Here is a 19,093-nt window from a genome sequence, read left to right as displayed (position 1 = left end):
TGGTCCTGGGTTTAGTGAAAGGGACATTACACTCTGAGAAAAAGAAACCCTTAAGAAGAGTCCACTTTCCAAATACAATGATAACTCGGCCTCACAGGTAAGCAAAGTTTATACAAGAGTAGGAATAAAACAGACCATTAAAAATTGTTGTTAGTACTTAGAAAGCCTTGACATGCATAGAAAGCTTCACAAAAGCCAAACCATACCTTTGTTTAAAAAAAAAAAAGTACAAATGTTGCCACATTAATTTACACAAGAAATCAACTGGTTTATTATATTCACATATTTACAAAATATTACAAATTGCATTACTGTACTGTGACAATAAGGTCTCAACACAGGCAAAAGAAAGCATATGTAGAAGCAGAGGCTTGGAATATTTACTACGTCTTTGGTTTAAACAAATGCAATTTAAAATGCAGCATTAACTTGTCCAGTACAGGGCATTCAACAAACATGCATGGATTTATAACCATGAAAAAGATGTTTAGTTATGCCTTTAATTTTTCTCCAAGGTAAATGGCTGAACCCCTGGGTTGCCAAAAAGCCTACACCACTGCTTATCAAACTTTTAAAAATTAAACAAAGTTATTGAACATACCAGATGTGTTTCTTAATTTGTATCGAATTCAACTGCTTCTCCTCAGAACTATATGACTGCAAAGCACAACACATTTCATAGAGACTACTCCTCTACCCCTTAAGCAGGCAAAATTGTCAAAGAATCAATTTGGTCCACTTAAGGAGCACAGGATCAGGCCCACAAATACTACTGCATGGCAGCACAGGACCAAAGGCAACATTCCCCCAGACTAACTAGCTGTACAGATCATTTTATAAAATACATTGTAGGAATTATTTACATACTTACAAGTTCTCTGAACTGGTTCTATCAAACAACATATTCACTGAAATCACAGTTTACCTAATTTTGAGGTAAACTTCCTGAAGCAAAAGAACATCAGCAGGGGTTCACCATTAAGGCTGGAACTTACCTTGCTTTCTGCAAGACTTACTTTACCCTCACTTGGCCCCAGACCACAGTGCCTGAACCATGCAGCACTTTGGTAGAAAGGCTGCAGCAAGGGAAGGGTCCTACTGAAAAAATTCTATCCTCTGAATGGGACTTTTAGCCTGACCTCAAATAGGCCAGCATGAAGTAGGGAACAGAAAGAAGACAGGATTTGCAATGGGACTTGTGCAGGTCCCATTCTGTGGAAGACCAGTGAAAACAATCAAGTCCATCATATGGAAGGAGAGTTGCAAAGGAGCCACATTGCTAGTCCAACTGCAAGGTGTGTGCATGGGTAGACTCTCCAACTTCATTCAGTGGAAGGGAGTGGGAGAAATATTACCCTCAGGAAAAACAGAATATAAAATCTTAAACTGTGGGTTATCTCCAACTTTAAAGTTAAGAAATATTCTATATATTAAAAATTGCATACTCACACCTGCACAATGACACCGATCACATCACAGCCTTCCCTTAAATAAATCAGGACTTTCCAAGTTTATGAAAATGCTAACTCACAAAGGACAGATGCCACTTTGGCATGCCTGATGCCCAAGGTCACAGCCTTTCAAGCTAACATTCCTTTACATACACTCACTATATTATGGAAGGAAAGCTCACTACACTGCATTGCCACCAACTTAACACCACTCTACCTAAGTAACCATCAGAATTAGTGTGCTGGGAAACAGGAAGAAATCCTAGTAAGCTTCCTTTATCTTGCCCTGATCACCAAAGACAGTTCATGCTAGATCAGTGGTTAACAGTGTTTTCAGCAGATGGGCTGGAATAACCCAGCTCAGGTCCAAGGTGGGTTGGCACCAGAACCTGGGTACCACCACCACTGCTGCTTCTCCCTACCACCTTGCCAGTGCAACAGCTAAGTTCCAGGCCACAGTACAGGCAAACCAACTGGCTGTAGCAGAGGCCAAGCACCCCACAGCCTGGCCACAGAGGGGCAAAATCCCTGCTCTCTAAGTCCCAAACCCCATGGCTCCAGGCACAAATCAATGGTTACTACCGGCTGGATCCAGCCTGTGGGCTGCAAGTTGCCAACCCCTGCACTAAATGTTAAGGTGATGCATACTCCAAACCTGTTAGCAAAAAACAAAGGGATGAAAAGGCTCATCACAAAGACCCAAGGGAAAATACCTCCAAAACCCCAAAAAGCAAATATAGCAAGAGCAGTGGTGCAGATGTAAAGTGAGGAAGAATCTGACCTGCAAAATTTTTAAATTAATGGTGATGTACAAGCTCTAACAGAACCACATCACATCATGGCAACATTTGCCTGCATTTATAGGGTCAGCTGCTTACTTGAAAATTGAAAAAAAAAATCACTTTGGGAATCACAGAGACAAAAACTCCACAATCCTATTTTACAGACAGTTCTTCAAGAAATAGCATGTCTTAGATAACACTACACTTTTTTTTTTTTTTTTTTTATAATTGCTGTCAAAACAAATAGAAAATTTAAACAGGACCTCAAAATAGTCAGCTAAAACCAGCTTCATGCACACCTTGAAATGAAGACTATTCATATTCACTTCAGTAGTAGTTTCTTCAAAGCAGTTCACTCTGTTTATGGATGTTTTTAAGTTGATAAGTAAGGATGCTTTAATGCTTCAAAATAAGTATACTGAATCTACTTTATGCCCACCAGCATGACTGAACACTCATTTTCCTGTATGCAGTGATAAGGTATAATAAGCATCTACTTGTACCATCAGAAGTGTTCACTCCTAGGGAAAAGAGGGTTTTAAAACATTTACCAATAGCTAGTATTCACTGTGTGCTACCAGATGAAATGAAAAGGAACATAAAGAAATCTGTTTTGCAGAGGTCTTCAGGGAAGATGAAGTCTGGGCTTTGTACTGGTCCCTCATGATAGCAAACTGGCAGGTTGTTTCTTGCACAGCTCTGGGCAAGCCATTAATCTGTCAGCACAAACTACAGTAGAAATCCGAACGTTAAGACCGGAGGGTTTGGACAGACAGAATTGCTGCTTAACAAGACCAACAGCACTTTGCAGAATTTATGTTGTACAGTCCCTGAAATTTCTGTTCAATATAACAAAGTGAGTGTTTAAATCATTCATCCTCTTCAACATACGTTGATGGAAACCAGCCAACCTAAAAACAAGGAGAAAAAGCAGAACAAAATGATACATAGGAGGCTAATGAGACAACACAATTTTTCCAAACACCTAATTAAGCAAAACAATGATAGTTCTACTGAGCAGACAGCAGGATGAAAGTATAAACTTGACTGGTCTGCCAGAGCACTTATTTAGGGTAATTTAATCAAGCAACGCAAAATTATTAGAATTAGATGACTATCACTGTACCACAAAGAATTAAAAGGTGGAATAAGAAAAATAAGAGCAGAAACAAGGTGGCTCATCTAGACTGCAGCAGTGGCTGTTCCTAGGGAAGACTTGGTTGACCATGCCTCACCACCTGGGTCTAAGCATACTTCAGAACTGGAAGGTCACTGGTGAGACTAGCCCTCTCATGACCCTGGTGGACACAGAGATCAGGAGTGAGCACTGGGGATAAACTTGAGTAATCACACTGGTGAGATTCCAGGTCTATAGTGCATCAGTTGATCAGGTGCATGGGGTGTCAGCAGGGCACACTTAGCACCTTCCTCCTCAGGTCCTACTGCAGACCTCTTAGTAGAGGCAGAAAACTGTTGCTCTCATCTTGGAGGTGGAGGTAAAGGGCATTTAAGCACTCTTCAAGGCTACAGTCAAGGCCACAAGTCCATATTCCCACTGATCTGCCAGAGTGAAAAAAAGGAATGCTACATGCTCTAACTCATGATGCAATCAGGAAGACTTTTCCAGGAGAGAGAATTTCAAGGCAGAGCCCAATGTTTTACACTTTAGAAAATCTAAAGTCACCTTCCCAAAATTAATGAGCCCCTAATTTAAGGAACTTGTTATGTATGGCAGTCTTTTGTTCATCTTTTTACTGTTCTTTTATATTTTTCATTCAGACTCTTATAATTTAATTATTTCACACTCATGAAAGAAGGCAGACTGTTCAATTTGAAGACCATAAATCTAATAGAGCCCAACAAGAAAAGTAACTACAGGCTCCATCATGAACCCTGTTCTGGATATACTTATCTATAGAGATGAGAAGAGAACATGCCAAGTCTGTTCTGCTGAGGCTGTCAAAAGGAATGCCAGTTGACTGGGTTTTTTTAAGGAGGAGGATATTGATTCACTAAGACTGGAATAAGAGCAACCATTTCACACTGCGTATTAGGCCATCATAAAGAGTTTAGGTTTCCATGGTGCTTTCAACCTAGTGTTCCTGTCATGTACTCTAGCGGCATGGACAGACAAAATGACAGCAATCTCTTCAAATAACACAATGCTCTAAAACCCAACATTCTTCCTACCCATCAAATTCAACGGGACTAACAACTTTCATTCCCAAATACCACCCCAGTGAACTTTTGCCCTTTCTCCCCTAAACCAGGTGAACTTTTTGGCCTAATTAAAAATTAAATTTGCCATATAAACCAGGTGCTGTTGTCCTCAGCACTTCCATTTATCTGTGCTGTAGAACAGTGGTGGCTCCTAATGGGAAACTATTAAGTTCATACGTCAAAAATGACACCTTGAATTGGTGCTGGGAACTAATTAGAAACCAATTCTAGGGTTGTGAAACACACACCAAAAGAGAAAACAACTAAAAACACTCCTTGCTAGCCAGACATTTAATAACAGCCAAATATTCAAAATTCTCAGGTGATGACCCTAACGAAGCATAAGCAATTCAAAGCAGCTGATATTATTCTATTATTTTTCCGGACTACTTTCCCCAAACAGTCTTATGCAAACTAAACATCAACCAGTTAGGTCTCAACTGAGACCCTCATTCAGTTAGATATTGCAAAAAATGATCAAGCATTCTGTGTGGGTCCTATGAAACAGATGATTACATCACACATATTGTGAGACAAAGAGTATGAAAAAGGTGCATGAGATGTATGAAGATGGCAAAAAATGGGAACACCTACCCTTCCATTTGCTTCACCTCTCCACCAGCCATTTGCACTTGTCTTTGTGTAAATTTTTACCACATCGCCTTTAAATAAGGAAAGTTCTCTCATGTCCCTTGCACAGAAGTCATACCGGGCTATGGCTATACCTATAACTTTTGGACTTAGCACTGAAATTGAACACAAGAAATCAATGTTATTACAGTTTCTTAACTCCAGACTGATTAAGGTGAATGATATCAATATTATAAAATTAACAAGGATTCTATGACAATATAAACTAGGAATAATTTGCATGCAACTAAGAAAGTAACTATGCTAATTAGAGAGAAGGAGATGCATTCTTTATTAGTTAATTCAATAGGAGTTTGGAGGATTATGTAGTTTGTAGATTTTAAAAAATGTTATCCAGTTGAATGAAAATGCCACTAAATCAAAAATCTTCCCAAGGATTCATAAAAAAATTGGAAAGTTATTACATTGTTGTATTTTATAATAAATTTGGCTGCAAGGTATGTACATCAACATATTTTACAGGTCACTAGTTTGTTTCCAAAGAGATTATTAACATTCCCACTTGATTTCACTTTAAACCTCTAATGAGGCAAAATAAACAGAATATAGTAGTGTTCTTCCAATAACTCTGAAGTCAAATATTAATTCATGTTATCTGCTGCAGACTAACTCATTCCAACTCAGACCAACAAAAAAGTACTCAAGTTTCCACAGTAAGTGAGTGTTTTTATCTGTTGTGTGACCATTGATCATGTAAACCCAGGCTTTTTTGCAATTTATGTCATCAGACATAAAACCTGAGCACAGTTTACCTTTTTTTAAATAAAATCCCACAACAAAGAAAATATGCCACAATTCAACAAGGTACCTAAAGTGTCTAGTTTAAATAAAATTGATGCTTAAAAAGCTTGAAATTATATACATATTTAAATAGCTTGTTGAACTGGAACTTAAATGTTTTAAATTAATAAAAATGTTTTCAAACATTTTTTTAACCACACAGGTGCAAAAGCTGCACGCAACTAAAACTGGCTTTGAATTGAAGCGAATTAATCTTCCCTTTAGAAAGTCTTACAAAATTAATTCCTGCATGATTCTAATCACCTTCATTTCCTAATAGAAAGTAAGGGAGCAAAGCAACTTAAAGGACTAGGACCTACAATTTAAATATTTTAGAAAAAAATAGTCATCGACTTATATGTTCGATTTTGATGCTGGCCCAGTAACCAACATCTGCCAAAGCCTTAAGGTACTATATGTAAGTGACATCAACAGCATTTTCAATTGATACAGTTTTTTGGGTTTTTTACAGCTGGCTCCCCACATAATCAGCTGGGTCTAGACAAACTGGCCATTTGGAAACTGGATCAGGAAGGGTAAAGCCCCTGTGAAAAAGATTCTGGTTTTATGTTGGGTAAATGGCAAGCAACGAAGATGCAGAGGAATGTTCACTAACATCCTCTTTCTCAGAACTATATAGAGAATAAAACCTATTTCTAACTAGGGTTTCCCAGAGATCTTCAGGAATTGTTTTTACATTCTATTTTGAAAACTTCATTGAGAATTTAATGGTAAAGGATCACAAGAAAATGCTGCTTAAAAATAAGGAAAACACAGGAGATGTCATATACACTAGGAACATCTAGACAGCTATGACAAGACAAACCATTGCAGCCTTGCTGCATATATTTTTATGTGATATGGGTTGTGGCTTCATAAGGAACAAAGAACAAATATTTGATATAAACAGCAGCTATACAGTAACAAACACTGTGCAATCAAGTAATTGTAACTTCTAGAAGCATTTGATATGAATAACAGCTTTTACTTAACAACAGCAAACTGTGCATTCAAATGATCATCACACATCAGTGATTAAAGCAAATACCTTAACCTTCATGTCTAAAAATGAATTATGCCCTTGTTTTAACTATAACATCATAGCATTCTATAGCTTTTGCAGAGTAAGTATACTGCAGTGCTTAGAATATACTTATGGTATATAAAAGAGAATTAGCAACTTGATTTATGGCTCATGTTCACAATATGAAGATGCTGTAGATTAGAATGTAGGCCATCAGTATAATATATTACTTGCACTCTGGTATGTCAAGTACCATAAGCGCTAGTATCCACATTATGTCAGATACCTTAGCAGGACTATAGCAAGAATAGCTGGCAGTGGGGTAGCAGTATTTGATTTTGCAGACAAGAGGCACAATCATTCTATTTTTGGGGGAAAGGGAAGTAGCAGCAGTTAATGTTATGGGGTAAGTAATTGATTTTGGTGGGTGGGAATAGCAATAACTGATTGTTAAAGAAGTGGAGAAAAATAGTTTCAAAACATAAGGGCCAATAAGTAATATTGGGAGCAGGGGGGCCACTTTGGACTCTAGAAGGGGGCTATGAGCTGAGTTAAAGTGGTAAGGTAAAGTGAGATTGAAAAGTGAGGGACAAGGAACAAAATAGGGTAGAGAAGGGAGAGAGATGTGGCAAAGGGGAATCAACGGAGGACAGTGGGATAAACAGAACTAAAAAGATGAGAAAAGCAGTGAATTGTAATACAATATTGGAGGAAATGGGAAAGAAAGAGGGGCAGAATTGGGCAGAGAGAGGAATCTTGCAAAACAAGCTAGGGGAGGCATTTTAAAAAGAGAAAAGCATAATTAGAGAAGAAGAGAAAATAGAGCAAGGCAGGAAGGTAAGCAGGAAAAGGTGAAGAAGATGGACCTCAGGAGGTATTATTTGGGAGGGTGGGGGAATAAGTGAAGGGTGTCAACCTGTTCCACTGATAGTCCTATACACAAACAAGAAAGGGCCTAGTAGAGAGAATACATCAAGCCTCAGGTGCCAATCCAAACAGTGAAAACGGGTCAGCATGCGGGCTAGGGAGAGAATATGTGAGGCACCCTTACTCACCCAGAATAGTCAACTGCCCATGCTGAGAGATGAAGATTCACATCTGTCCCAATTCACATCTGGGACTTGACCACTGATACAGCTCATGCTAACCTAATGAAGATCTGATAGCCTGGCAATCAGTGCATTCTGAAGTGACTCTCCCTCTCTTGTTGCAGATGTTCTCCTTGTCACAAATAGCAAAGATTCATTCACAAATGCACATAAGCAGCCGTAGCCTGCATGCTGCATGTAGAGCAGCACCACACTGGTAAGTCTGTAGAGGGAGGGGTGGAGGAGCAGATCGAGGCCCCCCATGGTGAGACAGGGAGTGAGGCGGGGCAGGTACTGGGGTGAATGGGGCCCCAGGGCCAGGACAGGTCATGGGACAGAGCCATGAGAGGCTCATCCAGAGGCACAAAGGGGGAAGGGGGTGTGCAGCTCCACGCTGTTCTGTGCACCCCTGGGAGAGGCATGGGGAGCATGTGCTACCCAGATTTTTGCACAGGGTGAAGGCAGACTGGGGCTGGGGCTCTGCATCCTGCTGCCTTTGCCCTGGGAGCCATTCACTGGCCATGCTATGCATCCCCTGCCCGCCTGGCAGTGGGAGCCACAACATGGTGTCACACAGCTCCCCGAGCAAAGGCATCAGGATGCAGAGTCCCAGCCCCCAGCAGGAAGCCCACCCTCTGCCCCATTCACAAATCCAGAGGGCACATGTCCCTCATGCCTTCCCTGGGAGTGCGCACAGTGGTGGGGAGCTGCCTCCTCCCATGCCCCTGCATGAGCCACCTGCGGCTCCATCCCACGACCCACCCTGGCCCTGGGTGCCATTCAACCCAGAGCCTGCCTCTGCCCCCACCTGCCCCTGCCCCACTCCCTCTCTCACTATGGGGGCCTCAACCTGCACCCCCCCCTTCAATTTCCCCCTCCACAGACTTACAGACATGGCGTGCATTCATGGGTGTGTGTCCCTCACTCACAAGCCATAGCCCCCCCAGGCCTGCTGCTGCCCCTCCCTCACTCCTGCCCCACAGCACCCCACATCCTGCCACGGTGTGTGGGGGCTCCTGGGTCCAAACTCCACACATGCGCCCCACAGCCCCCCACACCTTCACACATTCCCCCATACACACACCACACCCACCCCAACCATACAAAGTACCTGCATAATTTTGTGTTTTTCTGTGCATAATTTTGAGTTTTTGGCTGTCCAATTAAAATTGTGACTAATTGTGACTAATTTTTTTAATCGCGCAACTAATCGCAATCAAATTTTTTTGTCATTTGACAGCCAAACCCGTAATTATTTGTAGAACTAACACCAGCAGAAGAGACTGAAATAGACGCACTGTGGAACAGAGAGTAGTCTCGTGGCCAAAGCATTTGATTTGGATGCGAGATACTGAGGATCAAGTCCCTGGCCTGAAATCAGCGAAGACTTGAACCTTGATTTCCAACATCACAGGTGAATGCATTAGCCACCAGGTTATTTATTACATTCCATCTCTTCTCCCCACAAACTTTCTCTTCCTCTCTCTCTTTTCTCCCCTATTTTGAACAACCTTGAAAGGTCTCAGATTCATCTTTATACAGAAAGGGTAGATTTTTGAAACCTCATAAAATATTGTAGCTGCAAAAGGCCAGGTCTAGCATGAAGCTAGGCTTACGCACAAAGAGAAATGCGTTTGCTAGGAGTTTTCCTTTCTCTAGTACAAGAACTACCTCAATCCCAGAGATCTTTGAACTACTGTAGCTCCAATCCTCCACCCTAAGTGGAAGAGAGCCAGAATAAGGGATGAAAACAATGCTTTATTTTAAAAGAGGTAACAGTTGCTGCTGTTTACACAGCTCCGGGGCTCTGCAAAGCATTTATCTTCTAACTGGCAAAATTTCTCTTAGTGGTTGCCAAAAGGGTGGTGCACCAAGGCTTAACGGCTATCAAGTGTCTTTAATTACCATGGGTATAGTAGTGGGTTGTGAATTTACCATAATGTCATTAGAATTGTGATTAGCACTGCTATCATTTCAAACTTCTTTTTACAATTTGTTCCTTGCAAATGTGTCAAATCAAGTGAGTTAAACAAGGCTAAAAGAAACAACACAAGTACACTTGAAAAACAGATGAGGAAAATTAACTGACAAACAATGCAGAATCTAGAGAAAGCACATGCGACAACAAAACTCTCACAACTATACTTTTAAGAGGCTGCTGTGATATGGTTTGGTGTAGGGACAGGATGAATATTTGGTTGACTTTCAAACAGTGCAAGTTTTAGAGATTAATTTATACAAATTGATGAAAAATATAATGCTACTAGCTATCAGACACCACTGTTGAATGGTGGCTCAAGTAACCACATGAGATCTGCTGCGTCTATTCTAACTCTGCATACAGTAAGGTATGCTTTTAAAGCAATTTAGAAGACTGTGGTACTCTTAGCATATAAAAAGATCAGTCTTCCACATTGGATTATCTTGTCACAGCAATTTATTGCATTATCTAATTATTGAGATTTAGCATCAGTCTTCAGTATATCACATGTATTTAGTGAATACATAAAAAAGATTCATCCCTTCCCTCACTGGATGCACATAGAAACAAAAAGAAGCAAGTTTAGAAGAAATATAAAAGCAGTAAGCAGTACCTGACCAGAAAGGACTGGAGGAAGGGGGAACAAAGCTGTAGTCTGGAGGAGTTACAAAAGAAAACCCACAGAATAAAAAGGGGGCTTAGAGAAAGAAAGAGAAAAAGAGAGAAGCAAAAGAACATTGAAATATTGTCAAAATATTTAAATATTATTATGTAATCATCAGTAATAAGGAAACTGGTCCTATGCTGAGTAAGTCCGGAAGGACCTTTTTTGCCTGGAAGACATTTGACTCTAGAATTTAATCTGTCACAATTGCATTTTCAAAAAATAAGACAGAAAAACACCAACCAGTCGGGTTTTAGAGAAAGGAATTTCAAACAATTAATTCTTGCAAGTAAAATATTTTCTCCTGAAGTTTTAAAATGCTTTTTATTGGTACTTGAGCAGGTGTCTGCCTTCAAATATGAGAGCAGCCCTAGTGTATCATCAGGATTTGTCAAATGCCTGAAGTTGGGTATGTGCTTAACTACCTTATTGAGTTAGGTTCCTTTAGAATGTGTGTTCACATTTCACCCAAATAGACATTAACATCAGTGGGAATTACTGCATATGTCATATCCTCTGAGGACCAAATAATGTCCTTGAAGATACCAAGTTCAGCAAAATTGCTGAGGTCCTGAGTGCATGTAGGATGGAAGAATTTGGCTGGGTCATCTGTTTAACCAGTACAGTCATAACTTCATTCTAGCCCCTTGTTTGTTGAAAAAAATGTAATACTACCCCTAGACAATCAAAGCCTTAAAAGAAATTTTTATTAGACCTCTAACAAATCTATGGTGGCCTATGGCCATATTTTTAAATGGAAAAAAGTAAAGATAAATGTACTGAATTGACCTAACCCAGAAGTGTAACCCACTCAACCCATATGTTCTCATGTTTCATCACTTTTTTTTTTGAGAAGCAATGAAGAAATAATGTTAATAGTAACAGCAAACAGAGATCTCCAAATACGATTTAACTATTTATATAAGAAACATTTCAGAGAAGATTGGGTTTTATGAACATTTCCACAATATACTCTATCGTGTTGCAATGCTATCTGGAAAAGTTGAGTTAGCACTTGGTGGTTATTTCCCAGCACACACCTGCTAGTAGTGCTGATGTTCTCAGGGGATTTAAAGAGAAAATGGAGGAGCATTTTTCCTTTTTAACAGAATTGCACCATCAAAGCCCGGATGTATATTGAGGGTAGTGTAGAGCTGTACTGCCCGCAAGTTTACTCTTTGCTTTCAGATGTTTATTTGAAGGACTATGGACTTGAGCTTTTTCATGCAGCAAATAAAAAAAGCCAAGGTATAGCCATGCAAAGATCACCCATATGTGAACAGCTGCATCAAGGACATTGTTTATGGACTGATGGTTATGCAAATGAGGAAGGTGACTTTACAAAAGTGCAAGTACAAGTTCCAAGGGAAAGAAAAATATGTTGCTATAGTACGAAAGAAAGCTATGGAATAAAAAGGATGACAATACGATGAGAAAGAATAGGTGCTACATATTAGACTACACAGCTCTTTCCTCTTCTTACAATATGCTGTCTTCTTTAAAATAATTTTACTTCAGATCTGACTGAGGGTTTGATTCTAACAAGAAAATCTTGCCTCCACTTAAAACAAAAGGGAGTTTTGCTATTTAACAGTGCTAGGATGCTAGTGACAAGAGGCTGTCTTTGTTCTAGTCACCAAGCAGTACTTTCAACACAGATCTTTAAGAACAGAGGCTTTTTTTTCTTTTTACTATATTAACATCATTCCTTTTAACAGTTAGGTACCCAGTGGTCAGCTTTGAGTGCTAGCCTAAATATTTATTTAAGAAAACACCTGACAATATCACTTAGTCTTAATTACCTTGTAAATATAGCCAAAACAACTCTGTTCACATTCAAATTACTTCATAGACCCCATTCTAGACAGGCCTCAAACTGTCATTTATTTTGGCTGACATTTACTCACATTAATCAGGGTGTTAGTCACATGACTGTGCTACCATGTGTTTCTGGATAGTTTTCTATTTTAGGCTGGGGGGCAAGGGGAGGGTTGAAGATGTGTGCTTATTTTTCTAGGTACAATCATGTGTGTTCACAAAATCAAAAGTCTAGAACTGAAAACGAAACCCCCAGAACAAGCCCTGGCATCAAAACTCATCTTAGTAGACTTACTTTTTAAAATAAAACTAATGTGAAAGCCTAGGTATCCTGACATATTCCATAGCTGACAGGATAACCTCTTAAGCAGTGCAATAAATATCTAAAATGAGGACATAATTCTGGGGAGATGTGGGATTAAACAGAACCACTGCAAAATGTTCTGAATTACACAGAAAGCCAAATTAATTGTAGCCACAAAAAAAGATTAGGTTCTAATGACAATTTACTGTTAAGAAGACTGTGACTAAAGTAGTTCAGCTTTTAAATCACCCTTTGCCAAAGTAGTAACACACAAAAAAAGTATTGAAAGTCATGTAAATTACTGGGAAACCAAGAAGCCAATTAATACTTCATCCTACACAAGGGAAATAAATAAAACCGAATTATATAAATACATATATGTGTGTGTGTGTGTGTGTGTGTGTGTGTATATACACACACACACATATATAAATAAATGAATGTTTATAAATGAATGAAGGTAAACCTCTTTTCTATTATCTTAGAAAATTAAGTCATCTTGAAGTTGCTTTTTGGATTTCAGCACCTGTAGGTGGTACAGTTTTGTCAAGGTTTCCAGTAGTTTGAAACCATCCTGTGTCAGAAACATTCTCTCTATTCAGGCCCAACATGTACCAAGGACCTTAAAATCCGCTTAAAATTCTGTTGGAAGCTTGACAAAATAATGACACCAACCAAACCTGTGCTTGTGAAGTCTGATGCAGATGGGATGGGCCTATCCCCATCCCTTGGAAACCTCATTCTTCTCAGCTTGCTAGAGAGGCTTCCTCTCAACAGCTAGCCTTTCTGCCTTCAAATGAGAATGGGAAAAGGTCAAGGAGCAACTGCCTTTGTAGGGTGATTGAAGGGAGTCAAACTCCAGCAACTCTCTTGGTTTGTTCCAACCCCTCCTAACAAAACATAAGGTCCGATTCTCAAACTGCATTTAAATTCAGATACTTCAGGGTTCACACAACCTAGAGTTGAGACTATTCTAATGCCAGCTTGGTGAAAACTAACAGGACAGCTGTAAAAACTAAGCAGCATGATTTACAGATGGTTTGCAAATCAAGGATACTTTTCTAAAAAAAAAAATCCCACACACCTCACAGGGACATGATGACGCTTCAAAAGAAAACTGTCTAATTCATTAATCAAAGTGTCACCCTAAGTCAAAGTATCTGGGCTTTGTTAACAGTGTTGGGTAAATCTATTAGGTTTTACACTGGAACTCTAAAATGAAACAACTTTTCAAGTTTGGCCTTAAGAGAAAATTTGTCAATCCCCAGTGGCAAATGTAGCAAAAATATCTGAATTCCATGGTAGCACAAATATAGGCTTGCCAACTTCCTTACTAAAGTGAGAGCACACTATATTGATTTCTCCTACCCTTCCATGGATTTGCCGTGAATTCCTGTCACGGGAAAATGTTTAATTTGTGTGGAATAGGTCTATGTAAAATCTTACATCCTACAAGCACTTGCAATGGTTTGCCCAATGCTGCTGCAAATCACTACTTTTCCAGCTGGTATGGATACCTTCTATCAGCTGGTCTGAGAGAGAAAAAAAAAATCATTATTGTTTGTTCTTATGTTAAATCAGCTAAACTGTGATCCAGCAGAGACGGGGAAGATTCTCCAGGACAATCACCTCTGGGCAGGACAGGGATGAAGGGGAAGTAGAGAAAGAGATTGCAGGGAGGGATGGTGGAAAAGGAAGGAGAGGGTAAGGAAAAAAAGAAAGACGAGATGTAAGTAATTACTAAGAAAACATGGGAAAAAAGATATCATAGGAGAAAAAAACTGAAGGCCTGGGAAGCAGGGAAAGGAAACAAAAGGAAATGAGATGAAATTAGGAGAGCAGATAGGGAAAGCTAATACAAAGAGGGATAGTTTCTTAAAATGAGCTATCCTAAATGCTCCTGTGCTTCTGTATAAGGAAGGAGAAAGCCTCCTAAATTACACAGATGTGTTCTTGGACTAAAGGTCTGAACAGGTCAAAATCTAAGATATATAGTAAATTATGACGATGGGATGGCCAAATCATTATCACAAGAAACTAGGCCAGAACTGTTTCCTCATTCATAGCACTCTTCATATTGTTAAAATCACCATCCGTTGTTATTTTCCTTTTACTTTCTGGTGCAGTGCAAAGGCATGGGCATTGCATGCAATGGTGGAAAATCTAATCCAACTTCATAAAGAAAAAAAACATTTTACATGATATGTAGCAATTCTTTTGATGCAACACTGGACTACTATGCATTTAGTGACAATAGTTTCACAGCATTCCATTTAAGCTAGAAAATGTTGAGTAGTAGAAAGAGGGACAGTACAATATTGTAAATCCCCACTGTTATATTATATACCCGCAAATATAATATATTTGAAACAGGTGATTAAATTATATGTATTTTTAAAACTTTTTAAAAGTATTACACGGGCTTACATATTCAACTATAAAAACAAGATGACTTAACAAATTATTTATTATTGGAAAGAAGATGTGCCATTACTGAAAACCTAGTTTACGGTATGCAGTCACATTACGTGGCTGATTCATTTAATTTCCAATCCCAGATTAGAAATGGACACAACTGCTTATTAATGCACAAAGCAGAAAACAGTACAGCCAATTCAAATGTCTGCAAAAATTAGGCAGACTGCAAATTAATTTCTCACTAGCATTTGTAATAGATTCTTGAACACCAATCTGATTTTAAGTTTGGCAGCAGAGAAGTCTCGCTAGACATGTTCATAAACCTGCTGGCAGATCTGGTTCTGCTTAGCTTCAGAAAAAATCGTAGCTAAATGCATTACCATATTAATTGGTTATATGTCAAAAATGCAAAATGAAGATGTTTTAAATATCAGTATGCTTTTAGTATTTAAATGATGGCAAACAGTATATAAAATCATAACACTCACTGTTGCTGCTTGCTCTGTTACTCCTTGGTCCTGCTGAATTTTCATATTCCTTGTATGGAAACTGAAGAGTAGTATCCAAACTTCGGAAACCTTCTTTAAGAGAGTGGTGCTTGTAGTATTCTACAAGTTCCTTTTAGAAAGGAGAAAATAAAGTAATTACTGGAAATTTAATTTACGTTTTCTCCAAAATTCAAGTACGTGGCCTACAACAATTTTACTATATGTGAATTTACCAGCTGTTAGTTATACTTTGTACATATCTGTATTTTCCCAGTTTTTTCCTGCAAAAATGTTTATCCACATATTCATTTCTAAACACATACAGACACCAGATAAGAGTATGAGGAGCTTTCTAGTCACTAGTTACTTCTGCATCAGATATATGAAGCAGGTCAAGTTTTCAAAGTGGTGCCATTAAAATTGGTGTACTGCATCAGATGACACAAGGAGCAAGGAAAAAGTACACACATCTACTACATACCCATCCTGAGAATTTGTCTTTCATAAACGATTTGCCAAAATAGTGTATAGAAGCCTGATACTTAAGTGTGACTTCAGTCCACTGAGTGTCTGGGCTGTTCCTATAATCTTATAAAATGTCCTAAAAAGTGCCTGGGCTCTTACTAATCTAGTAAATGAGTGCTAAATTTGAATTAGCCAATCTATGGATTGGATTAACAGACTAGTTTCCACAAGATAAATACAGAGCTTCTAGACAAACTAAGGAATAAGAGCAAAAGCCAAGCAGAAAAAGCAAGCCAAACACACTTAATTTAATTATTCTGTTTTGTCAATCATGGTGTTTCACTCTTTAAAACCAAAGTGAAAAGCAAATCAATTTACTGTAAACATTTAACTCTCATCAACAATCCATTCAATAATCCTTTAAGTTCAGCCATGTTTAAGTTTCCAAAAAAACACCAGTCAGGCCAAGCTTCAATTCAAGCAAGGAAAAAGCATAAATAGTTTTCTTCTGATTTAAAAACAAGCCCAACATAATCAGACTATCCTCAAAAAACTGAAGCAGTTCATGAAAATAAATGTAATTCCAATTAAATCAGCCCAACAAAGTTCACTAAATTTTGCAAGTTTTTAAAACAATCTTAATGTTAATCCTCTGAACTGAATTTGGGAGAATTTTAGTCCATGTTATGCAATACTGTGCATCTCAATAGCTGGTTCCAAAGCAGTATCTAAAGCAAAAATCAAATCTACACCTTCTTTTACTAGCTTATAATCACTGATCTCCAAGCACTACAAGTAAACAGAAAAAAACTAGAAATAAAATAAATATTTGGGCTTCCATGACCTTATATTAGCTAAGAAGGCATGCTGCAGTTTCAGTAAGGCACATCTCTTTGACAAATAATCAGTAAGTGTCCAGATTCAAATTATCATAGAAACAAGCAACAGAAGCTGACTTGCAGGCAGCTTTCAGAAACAGAACACTTGTATAAAACAAATGTATAATCTGGTAAAAGATAAAGTTGATAGGAATTTAAACTGTTTGATTTATCCAGGGTTGATTGTACTCATTAAATTAGGGAGCACAGGATATCAACTACCTTTAAAACCTGAGCTTGTGCTCATAATACAGATTCTACACTAAAATGATTAAATGATGATCTGGGTTAAAACATTTACAGTGGCTAGCTTAAAACTGTTGAACAGCTGACTCCTCAGTTGATGCAAACCAGACTCCACTGAAGTCAACTGCAACATTTATGCCACTAAAGAACCTAGTCCTACATCACTTCATCGTGGTATGTTGTTTGCTTCATTCTCCCCATGTTAAACATAATCTTAAAACCATATTTAATGAAGCATGTTGTGAGAACACATCATAAGGAAGATATTATTTCATTGAAGATACCTGCTTTACCCTTCCATAACTGCTTTGTAATAGATTTACTTGCTCTGCCTCACCTCTGTTGTTGTACCTGGCCTCCACAGCAATGTCACTGTTCTAAACTGCATGCTAATGGCACCCATCTTGATCTACCAATCTGTACTAACACTGCATATGGCAGACTTTGTACTATGCTAAAGTTAGGTCCTCAAGTAACTCTTTTCGTATTAAATGTTACCAAAGCAGAACAGCTGCTGAACAGGCTTTTCCAACAGACATTTCTTTCATCCTCATTTGTCCCTTCTGATACAAGCTCTTTATTTTAGCTTTCAAATCTGTGATCTTGTATTTCTCTCTGATCTTAATGCTTTCTTTTGATGTTCATGTCAACGATACTATGAAGTCATCTTATTACCATCAACGGAAATTTTGCAGGATATGACTCCAGTTGACATGGCTTGCCAAGATGCTGAAAGCGCTTACATGCTTTCATCAGTTCCCAGTGTTACTAAATGTTACGTTTGTGGATCTCATGACCACCTCCTTCACACATTTGTGAGGTTGTGTAGAGGCCTGTTGAAATCAGAACTGGGATATCTGAGTACATTACTCTTACATAAAGAAAACATAATTGGATTCTAGCTGTCAAGTGAGAACACACACCAGTTTTTGAAACTCTCTTGGAGGAGCCTTTGCAAGGAATCTATTGCTGCTCCTAATATACATGTCCTTAGAGTAAGATCCACCTTAAGCATAGGTCTTTGTTCAATTCCTGGTCGTGCATGAAATATTCTTGCTTTAGAGTAGAACCCTTCTTTGTCAGGTTCTACATTTAAAGCAAATGTTAAGCCTTCCTTGTTTTACAACGTGTAGCTCTCACTTATTTTGAAGTCCTGCATTTTTATTCATCATTTTAGATCATTCAGGAAATTTGCAGTCTAAGTGCAATCCAATTTATTGCTCCAAGTATAATATATTGAACGAACTTCTTTTAACAATGCCCCAGAAAATGCTTATGTGGTGACATTTCACAAATGCATGGAGGTCCTACATTCAGTCACCTTACATTTACGATTGTTGTATTACCTAATCAAAACATTTGGACTTTTATTGAGAAAGTTCCAAAGTAGGGGTCAGAATTTAAATGGAAGATTATGAGGTTATTTTGATTAAACTTTTAAAGTCAGTAACACATCAAAAACTCAGGGCTATTACAATGCCTTGGCCCAACACTAGGGCCTCACTGTGCTATGCTTGGTGCACAGTCTGAAGGTGATGGGGTGGTCCATGTACATGTGTACCATCTGTCCATGACATTTTGTTCCCTAGCACAGGTTTAAAGCAGTTTTGGAACTGCTCTATTTAAGCTGGTTAATAATCACCCTAATGGGTAAGGATTTTTTAAGCATGTCTGCAGTCCAAACACAGATTCATTTTCCATATATGGTCCTTTAGCTGTGGAGAGACACACACTGTTGGCTATAAAGCTGAGGAAGGAAAATCTTCAGATAAAACCTGTACTGTTTGTCAGCACAGAGTGCTGTTGCTGACACAGCACAGCCAGCATTTTACATA

At 38.6% G+C, this 19,093-nt stretch overlaps 1 protein-coding gene across 1 annotated transcript in view; it reads right to left on the bottom strand.

Moving 5' to 3' along the window:
* Nucleotides 1-247: 247 nt before the first annotated feature.
* Nucleotides 248-19,093, bottom strand: part of VAV3 (vav guanine nucleotide exchange factor 3) — a 318,958-nt gene continuing 300,112 nt past the window's right edge. Inside the window, exons 25-27 of the mRNA XM_019479355.2 lie at nucleotides 15,670-15,799; nucleotides 5,048-5,199; nucleotides 248-3,144 (exon numbers count right to left, since the gene is read on the bottom strand). Of these exons, the coding sequence (XP_019334900.1) occupies nucleotides 3,103-3,144; nucleotides 5,048-5,199; nucleotides 15,670-15,799 (324 nt within the window). The 3' untranslated portion in view covers nucleotides 248-3,102. The remainder of the gene's footprint in view (nucleotides 3,145-5,047; nucleotides 5,200-15,669; nucleotides 15,800-19,093) is intronic.

This window comes from Alligator mississippiensis, chromosome 5, assembly GCF_030867095.1.
Source record: "Alligator mississippiensis isolate rAllMis1 chromosome 5, rAllMis1, whole genome shotgun sequence".
Lineage (NCBI taxonomy): Eukaryota > Metazoa > Chordata > Crocodylia > Alligatoridae > Alligator > Alligator mississippiensis.
The sequence above is the reverse complement of the archived record's forward strand: the minus strand, read 5'-3'. Positions and strand labels throughout refer to the sequence as shown.